Consider the following 9,914-nt stretch of genomic DNA (forward strand, 5'->3'; position numbering starts at 1 on the left):
ATGGTTTTATAATAAGTAACTATTTATATGCACATACAAATATCTAGAACGTTTAAGTGCACAATTATCACAAGATTCCGTAATTTTCCTTGCTACTTGATAATAAATATACTTGTCTGTTTCTATCGTATTATTTAAAATAAATGTATTTAGATTGAATGAAATACACAGAAAAATTGACACAGGTTGCAATTTCAGCGATCATTGTCTACATTAAAGTAATTATTTTTCTAAGTCGACACGTAATAATTGCGGTATGGGGACTTCCAACGATTAAATTATTCACTATACGGTATATAGCTATTTAAATCTTAAACACCTACACTTAAGTTGCAAATTCTATTGCCTGTTACCATTGGATTCCTTAGATGCAGCATTTTATTATTGTAAGCGATTTTTTTATTAAAACAATTTCGTTGACTTAGATACTATCTACATATAATGATATCTTAGATGCTCGCGTGTATTCATAAAAAAAATAATTATAAAGCTGCGGAGTTTATTTGTTTGAACGCGCTAATCTCAGGAATTGAAAATTTCATTCACTGTTAAATAGTTTATTTATAGAGAAAGACTATATATAGAGAAAGACTATAAACTATAATTGATTTTGAAAAATTTTGAGATCCGTAAGGAAGTTGCTAATTTGTTACCCAAGGTGTAAAATCAAAAACCTATTTATGCGTGCACCGCAAAAAATGTTGACAATACAACAAAACAATGTAGTACAGGTTTGTAGTTTCAGTTAAGATTTTGACATATGTCTCAGAGAGTATATATCTAACCATCATAGTTTAGCCACAGTGTTATAAAATCGTCTGAAGAAAGAAATTACCTTAAACGTGTATCTTAATAATATACCATAATCCAAAGAAAGCATTATTTTATCAAAGGCATTTATGTAGAAATAAAGTACTTTTTGTTTCACCCTAATCGAACATTTCGTTACGAAGATATCACGAGTATGATACTCTCACAATTAGTTCCTAATAATGAATTATTTGCCAAAGACTTATATCAACATGACATACCTAATATTAATCTTTAGTATTTCATTGCGAACAAAGTTATCATTGTAAACATCAAATCCTTTAATTTCAATTAAGATTCTAGAGTTATATCCCTATTTATATAATAAATGTCAAAGTGACTCTGTCTGTCCTTAAAAAACCGCTGAATCGATTTCGATTTTTTTTTTATAAAGACAGATGGAACCCTGTAGAAAGACATAGTCTACCTTTTATCCCGATTCTGAATCCTGAATGCTCACCCCGACCCCGATGCCAAAAGTACCAGGAACCACGAAGCGCAGTTCGGTTTCAGGCGCCGTAGTTTTATATTTTTAACTTTTATCGTGATCCCTGCACGGACCTCGATCCTGAGATATGATCCCGTGATCTCGTCTGCTCGTAATCACGGTGCTGCAGAGGAACCGAAACGTCGGTTTATGTGGTTGAAAATTAATAAAAACGCGTAGTGATATCCGAATATAATCATAGTTTTATTTATCTACATATACTTTAGACCTTTAAAATTGCGTGATATTCTTTTATATTTTTTCATTTATGTTTCAGATCTGATAAAATAAAATATTGAATGAATTGATATCAAAACATATCGCTATATATTATATGATAATGCCATTATCAGCTTCATTTCGTAAGAAATCTATCGAAGGGACAGACTCTTATTATTCTTGAAATGAATTTCAGTGTAATCATTGTAATTTTATTTGTTAATATTTATAAATGTAACTCAAAACGATTTACGAGATGTCAGCTAGCTTCGGAATTGTTGAAGATGAAATACATTGAAAAAACATTTTTGAGTAACTGTGAGTATAAATTTTAATAATATTTAAATGCTATATGAAATTGCACCTGTCACATAATATTAAGATTTATTTTTCAACCTGTAAATGTTTTAATTGAAAAAAGTTCATGAAAGATAACGATAAAATACTTGAAGCAAGCAAGCATCTTTATCATTTACAACACACGGTTCAAGGCTGCTGCAGGTTGTAATCAAAATAAATTTATTTGTCCTTTTTTTCCTGTTTGTTTATACACTGTACATTCGCGCAGAACTGTATCGGAAAACGATTTACAAGATATTAATTTTCTTATGATTTATTAAAGGCAAAGTCTTTTATAATAAAGAATCTTAGGTAACTATACATATAGCGTCACAATAAATTAGCGTAGACAGATTTAATTATTCAAATATTTCTTAATAAAAAAAATAAAAAGGGGAACGCATTATATTGTTAAACATTTTCGTGTCGAACATTTAATTATTTTTTTTTAAGAATTTCTTTTAGTATACTATTAGATTATTATAAAAGACTTGATATATAATTTTTATGTCAATTAAGATTATTATTTTATGAGTTACAAGTTTCATCTTCGATTTTTGCGTTGATTCCGATTTAATCGAACTTTAAGATAATATATTATCAGATGTAAATAAATAATTTGGTATAGTAGCAAAGTTGTTTAAATGTTATGAAATTGTTAGTTCGGTAGTTTTTGCGCGATTACGTAACAAACCAACACGTTCATACCAACTTATGTTAGAAGAGAATTTTTTGTGTTGTTTTTCATTCGACTCGTTTGTACTTTATTAATTTTTTAGTCAGTTCATGACAAAAAAATTATAAAAGGCATTCATAACATTTAAATTATTCTAAACAATATTAGAACTCAAAATGTCAATCACAGATCCATTCGATAATTTCTCATCCGCCCACCAATCTCCTTAAAACTATATTCTCAAAAGATTATTGCTTGTTTGTTTGCTAGAATGGAATCACTACAAGATTGATTTGGATTAAAAAATGTAAAAACTTATCTTTAATAAATCACAATTTTATAGGATCTCTCATAAAAACAAGGGAGTAAACGTGTTAAATCTAGTTCGCGGATGAAAAAATCTCATCAATAAACTTTTATCGTATATACTTGTTACTTTTTTAAATAAAAAAAATATGTGCAATTTATCAGATACGGTAATTTAAAACAAAAGAAGTTTAGATATGATATACGTATATATAAATTATATTGGTTTAAAGAAATACTACAATAGTGCATGTTTTTTTTTACGTTTGAGGTCTGAGGTACAGCTTTTGCTGTGTTGAGACTCTTAGGACTTAATACATAGGTATGAAAAGTTGAGGATAAAACCTATGTATTTTGTATAAAAGAATTAAATAAAATATTGTTAGAAAAGGCGTAGTGAATCTTTATGAATTTATAAAAACAGTATAAGATATGCATTAAGTAACATTTCTTTAAATTTCAAAATATGGACTTAATAAATAAATTTTTTATCACAATCAAAAATTGCATCCTAAATTAACTAAATTTGTAAACAAAAATAAAGTCTGTTATTTGTTTCTCAAGCGAAAGCGAAGCGATTGGTATTTTATAGTATAATATTTATTATATTTTTGGAAAACTGTAGATAAATGATATGAACTAAAAGAAAATAAAAAAAAGATAAAACAAGAACTAAAAGAGAATGATCATATCACGTTTTAAAAAACACAGTTTGAATTTAAAAAATATATATATATATATATTACGATTTAAAAAAAGACAATATATTTGCTATTCTCGTTAAGCGCTTCTTATATAATATATCAAATTACGTCAATCAATTTATTTCAAACACTATTTAGTGTAGGCAAATGTTTTTGGACCTTAACATTTATTACATTACTACATAATGTTGATAAATATTCTCATATGTTATTTATTGCTTGTGTATAAAGTAACTGAGAAGTAACAACATACAAAAAGCATCAATGTAAATTATACCTTGCGATGACTTAATTTCTTTTGTTAAATCAGCTGACTTTGACATTTAACTCTACAAGCCAATACGATTTCATTACTGTTGTAAACGTGATGCGGTTCGTGAGTTTCTTAGTTTCTGTAATTTTATTATTAAACGTGAATTGTATTAGATATGAAACGAGGTGCAAGCTTGTTCGTGAATTACTCAAAGCGGGAATCCCAAACGACATTTTTTTAGGACAGTGTAAGTTTTTTAGCGATGCCAAAGCTGCTCAGTATTATTTCTAAATTATTAAATTTCTTGGTTGCAAAATATTTTTTAAAATTCTATTTTTAAATAACGTCGATTGAATAAATAAAACTTGTCCTAGGAAAAAATAATAAATTTTTAGCCTTCGTACCTATGCGTCCTTGAATATTAATAACAAAAATATTCGCTCCGGGTATCGCAATGGTGAATAAATTTACATATAACAATTGTTTTTAGCTAAGCATAAATATGGCAGTGATATAGATGGCGTAATTCTGACCAAACATATTTTTTTTGTGAAAATTATAGGTCTTTTTTGATATTTTCATTATATGAACATAATCTTTTTGTACTCTTTCTCACATTAATAAAAATAAAAAATATTCTTCTCGTACCTTAAAGAATAAAATTATTTTTATTTATTAAAAAGTTTTCGTTATTTCTTTTCAACAGGGGTTTGTTTAGCAGAGAAAGTTAGCAATCGGGATACAAAAGCCTTTGTAGTGTCACCGAGCGGCAAGAAGTCTTACGGGATATTTCAAGTAAGTTTATAAAAAAAAGTAATTAAAAGCTTAGAGAAATGTATCTTCCACAAGTCTAACACTTTCAATGTTTTATTTACAAACATTTTGAATTTTTTTTTTGGTACATCCATGGAAAGTATATTTTTATTTTTGTTTAAAAATTAAATAAATATATTATTGAGAAATTATAGAGAACCTTTGAAAAGCTTGTTATAAAAAAAAAAACAAAAAGAAAATTTTAATGTATAAACAACTGATACGCCACATTCCAAAACTTGAAGGATCAAATCATGCTTGTGTAAATAAATTTTTCGTACTATACTTACAACTTGAAATTCAATATAAGTATGTAGCTCAACAGAGCCCTTATGTTAAAACATAACCACTGGATTCTTAATTATTTCTCATACTTAAAGTAATAATGATATTATAATAGAGATAATTTATGATGTGATATATAACTTTATTGCGAATTCTAGATTCCAAGCCGCTGGTGCAGAGAAGGCAAAAAGGGAGGGGAATGTAACGTTGCCTGTGAATGTAAGAATAAAATAACTTTAATATATATATTGTTTCATTTCTTGAAAATGTAACAGTCAAATAAAAAAATTAAGAAAATTTAAAATTATATAATAGATAATCATTTAACAATGGCTTTTATTATCTTGATTAATAACATTATGTTATTTTAAATAAATAACGGTTTAAATTATAATTTCAACAGCACTCCTCGACGATGATATCAGAGATGATACCGCATGTGCTGTTACAATATTTCATAGGGAGGGTTTCAAGTATTGGACTAAATGGGAGAATAGATGCAAAAACGACAAAATGATTACCACAGAAATTTACAAGTATGTAGAATGTAATAAAGAATTGTATTTTAGTAGGCAATTTAGACTTAAAGTAAATAGAACATCATTAATTATACTAGATATGAAGTAATCAGAACACCATTAATTTCACTAGATATGATCGTAAAGTTCTCTAATTTTGCAGTCCAAATGAGATTAAGTAGCAATATCCAGAGCTCAAATATTGTATATATCGGATTTTATTATAAATTCATTGTTTTAAAGACAGGACGCCAGCCTTGCTGACGTCTCTAATGTCACTTGTTTCAGAAAGTTCCAGATATTTTAGAATGAAACTTCAATTCTTCTAAATGTTCTTGTATTTCTCGAAGGTTCTTTATGCTCCGCACTCGCTGAACTCTGCAGTCCCCTGTCGTGCGTCCAGACGTCATATTTAAACCAGAATTCAAACATAGTTCTATTCTCTTTGATTTCGTTTTACTTTTAACAATAGTAACGACGACCAATAAGGTGTTATAATAATTGGTGCCAGTTATTTCCATGTTGCATCCGTCATTGAAGCTGCTTGCGCCGATACGGCCATTCTGGCAGGCGGTGCGTGCTCTGCACCTGCCTGGTGATGTGTTCTCTCTTGCTTATCTTTTGTTATGTTCTCGTACCCGTTGCAGGTCTCGTAGAGTATGGGCCAGGTTCAAGAATTGATGCTTCATCGTCCGAAGTCATGCCGATACGGTTATACTGATGCGTGCTCTGCATTGTTTTCTGTGATAACAGAGAGATACTTATGTAGTCTAGGTACTTCCACAGTAAACCTAGATAACTTTATATTGTTATAGTTATGGTTAACAAATTTGTTGTTGTCGTATGGGTTATGTTGTTTATTACGACTCATCGTGAGACGAAATCATAATATCAGGTCCAATTATTTAATCTACTTATGGCTTTGGGGCGTCACACGAACATTCATAACATATGTCATAGGACGTCTCCATCCGCCTACAACATTTTTTTTTTTTTTCTTTCTTTATTTGTTTGGCGTAAGACGTCTCCACCCGTGTACAATATTTTTTTGTTAATTTTTTTTTTTTTTTTTCGTAAGACGTCTCCACCCGTCTACATAATTGTTTTTTTTTTTATTTTTTTTTTTCATTTTTTTTTTCTTTATTTGTTTGGCGTAAGACGTCTCCACCCATGTACAATATTTTTTTTTTTTTTTCTTAAGACGTCTCCACCCGTCTACAATATTATTTTTTATTAATTATTTTATTTATTTATTTTTTTTTATTTATATTTTTTTTTTGTTATGGTTCGGATCCGCACGCCAAATGCATCTTTTATAGTAATATATCTCAAACTAAGTGTTAGACAATCACATTGCTAGCAATGATTAATGGTAATGCGTTTGAATGAAGCAATTTGAACAAAATGAAATACGCTCACCGGATAACTATTAGGTAGGCGAACCGTCCACCTAACTGCTTGCTTAGTAATTCTGTGTCGTCCCTCAGATGCTGTGAAGTCTCATCGTAGCTGGTCATGTGCCACATTCGTAGCTGGTCATGTGCCACATTTCGAAGTCATCCACGGTCTAAAATCACTTTACAAGATATTAATCATTCTCAATTATTTTCTGGATTTTGTATAGTTCACAAAATTTTAAATATAGGGATATCCGATTTCTGGGGTTATATTTTTATTATTACAATATCTCCCTTCTGGAATCTTTTAATCGTAGCTCGACCTCTCAAAAACCTAGCTTTGTATCTTCTCTCCGCCTCGACCATCCTGTTTTGAATGTGTTGGTGCATTACTTCGATTTAAACGGACTGATTGTTGAATTGTAATCTAAACTGTCAAAGCATAATTGACTTGTTCGTATGTGCAAAACATCGGCAAGGATACTAAATTTTCCACATGTATTCTTATCACGTAATAAATCTGCTCCGGTTAATATATTAGTAGTCGTTTCAAAACCTGGAACAGTCGATTTTGAATTGAAATTCGGCGTCATCTTCTTTTTCTCGTCGGAAACACGATTCAAACGCATGATCACGGTTAGCACAAAAGGAACTGAAATTAGTTATATTCGCAATAGATGTATTTGATCAGGATTTTGGAGTCGAGTATGCTTTCGTTTGAATTACAGCATCGTTTTTGTAGAGGCACTGCCGTGTGTTAACCAGACATGTTGCAAATATTACTATGAAGAGTATGTCTATTGTCGTATTTAAATAAAGCAATAGTCTCAGTAGTTTGATATTAAAATCATGCAAGTTCTTATAGATCGAGTGTGTACCTTTATACTCAAGTCTTCCCAAGGCCTCCCTACGTCATCTCATGGTATTCTTAAGGATACAGCAAGGACCTGTGGTTAGCTCAAGAATAACACGCGATTAGTTCAGAGGTACGCTTTCCACATCTGTGGTGTAGACTTGTCTTCTCACGGCTCCACAAGGCATCCCTACGGAATCTCATGGTTCTCTTATGGATACATCAAGGACCCGTGGTTAGCTCAAGGGCAACACGTGATTAGCTCAGAGGTCACGCTCTCCAGATCGGTGGTATATAATTGTCTTGTCACGGTACCACAAGCCTTCCCTACAGAATCTCATGGTTCTCTTGAGAATACATCATGGACACAAGGTTAGCTCAAAGGATAATAACAAATGTTAGCTATGGTCTCACGTAATGCCTCTTGTGTAGATGTTGCAACTAACCAATCGTCTGCACACTTTCTAGCTCACTCCTTTAAAAGACTTTAATTCGAATGTCGTAGTTACTGATTTGGTACGTATTTACAGCCGTAAAGATGCGTTTGAATCAATCCCGAACACACACACTATCACCGGGATCAAAAGATGATAAAATTAATATGATCTTGTTAGTAATTTTAATCGTATCCCTTGTTTTTTTAGTAGCAAACGTTCGGTCACGCTCTGCATTGTTGACATCATTTGCATGAAAGACTGAGGAGCGTTCTTCATTACACAAGTTCTCCGGATGATTATTTTCTTGAGCTGGATCAGGATTTACAAATACACTAAGACCGGCAGTAACTGATCACAGGAGCGATCCCACTTCTGATATCGGATTTTATTATAAATTCATTGTTTTAAAGACAGGACGCCAGCCTTGCTGACGTCTCTAATGTCACTTGTTTCAGAAAGTTCCAGATATTTTAGAATGAAACTTCAATTCTTCTAAATGTTCTTGTATTTCTCGAAGGTTCTTTATGCTCCGCACTCGCTGAACTCTGCAGTCCCCTGTCGTGCGTCCAGACGTCATATTTAAACCAGAATTCAAACATAGTTCTATTCTCTTTGATTTCGTTTTACTTTTAACAATAGTAACGACGACCAATAAGGTGTTATAATAATTGGTGCCAGTTATTTCCATGTTGCATCCGTCATTGAAGCTGCTTGCGCCGATATATATTATATTATATTTCTATTTGAAAGAAATGTGTATAATAAAACAATTGTATTTCTTAAGACATGTTAAAGCACTGGAAACCTTATAGTTAACTCTTCATATATATATATGTTATTCATTTCCTTTCTCAATTCTTATAATCTTAATGAGATCTAAGATTTTCTTATAATCTTTAGTAAAACAATATACCTGCCGCTACATCCTTCATTCTTTATGGGTGACAGATCTACTAGCCTTTATATGGTCATTCAGTCATGATTAGAAAGCTTATCCTACGCAACATATTTCAGATGTCCAGATTTGATTCATCCACGATTGAGCCCAGAGCTTAACTCACCGAGTGAAGTTTTGAGAACAAAAAGGAAACATTCTAGGGTCGGTATGGAACGCTCCCGTTTTCTTAATCCTTTTGAAATAAAGCTTTTAAATTAATTGTTCAGTTTTAATTGTTTTTTTTTTTTTGTAAATGAACGATAATAAAAGGAAATATAGAGTTACCGATGATTTAACGTACTGTAATAATATATTCGTATATCAAAACTTTGTCATTGCCACAGTGTACATGTATATATTTTGTCTTTTTTTTTAATTAAGAAGCCAAGTATAAAGGATAACTTTATCTGAATTAATTTAAGGTAATCATTTGTATTTATAGATTTTAGTTTAATATTTTTATTATTTTTATAAAAATATTAAACTAAAATGATAAAAAAATATAATATATTTTCTTTTTATAAAAATATATGATATATTTTCTGATACTTCTAATGTCGATGGTATAAATAATGACAGCCCGTTTACTTGTTCTTATTTACAAATTCATAATATTTTTCCTGATTTTTTTAATTTCTTTAACATATTACATATTAATGCACAGAGTATTCCGACGCATTATACCGGTCCTTTGGCATCTTTTAGCAACACATTCTGATCTCCGAGTCTTGATTGAAACCTTATCTTCCCTCCTCTCATTATGAGATTCCTAATTTTAGCCTTGTATGTAATGTCAGAATTCTTAAAAAAGGCGGAGGAATTTGCATCTATCTTCGACATGACTTGTCCTTTCCTACTATATATCAATCTCCATACTGTG

At 30.7% G+C, this 9,914-nt stretch overlaps 1 protein-coding gene and 1 long non-coding RNA gene across 3 annotated transcripts; one reads left to right on the top strand and one right to left on the bottom strand.

The window, feature by feature from the left end:
* The first annotated feature begins 1,660 nt into the window (after positions 1-1,660).
* Positions 1,661-9,267, top strand: LOC116773666 (lysozyme-like). Of its 2 annotated transcripts, none has more exons than XM_032666165.2 (5): positions 1,661-1,834; positions 4,501-4,589; positions 5,051-5,111; positions 5,296-5,428; positions 9,112-9,267. In XM_032666165.2, exons 1-5 carry the CDS (start codon positions 1,702-1,704, stop codon positions 9,251-9,253), a joined length of 558 nt encoding a protein of 185 aa, XP_032522056.1. In that variant the 5' UTR covers positions 1,661-1,701; the 3' UTR covers positions 9,254-9,267. The 2 variants fall into 2 exon arrangements, with proteins under 2 accessions (XP_032522056.1, XP_032522057.1); XM_032666166.2 differs by lacking the exon at positions 1,661-1,834 and adding an exon at positions 3,882-4,041.
* On the bottom strand, positions 5,731-7,676 carry LOC133320418 (uncharacterized). Its single transcript, XR_009753786.1, has 2 exons — positions 6,830-7,676; positions 5,731-6,151 (listed from the first exon to the last, which is right to left on the bottom strand). It is a non-coding gene; the product is annotated as an uncharacterized LOC133320418 (long non-coding RNA).
* Positions 9,268-9,914: the final 647 nt, after the last annotated feature.

This window comes from Danaus plexippus (genome assembly GCF_018135715.1).
Source record: "Danaus plexippus chromosome 22 unlocalized genomic scaffold, MEX_DaPlex mxdp_33, whole genome shotgun sequence".
NCBI lineage: Eukaryota > Metazoa > Arthropoda > Insecta > Lepidoptera > Nymphalidae > Danaus > Danaus plexippus.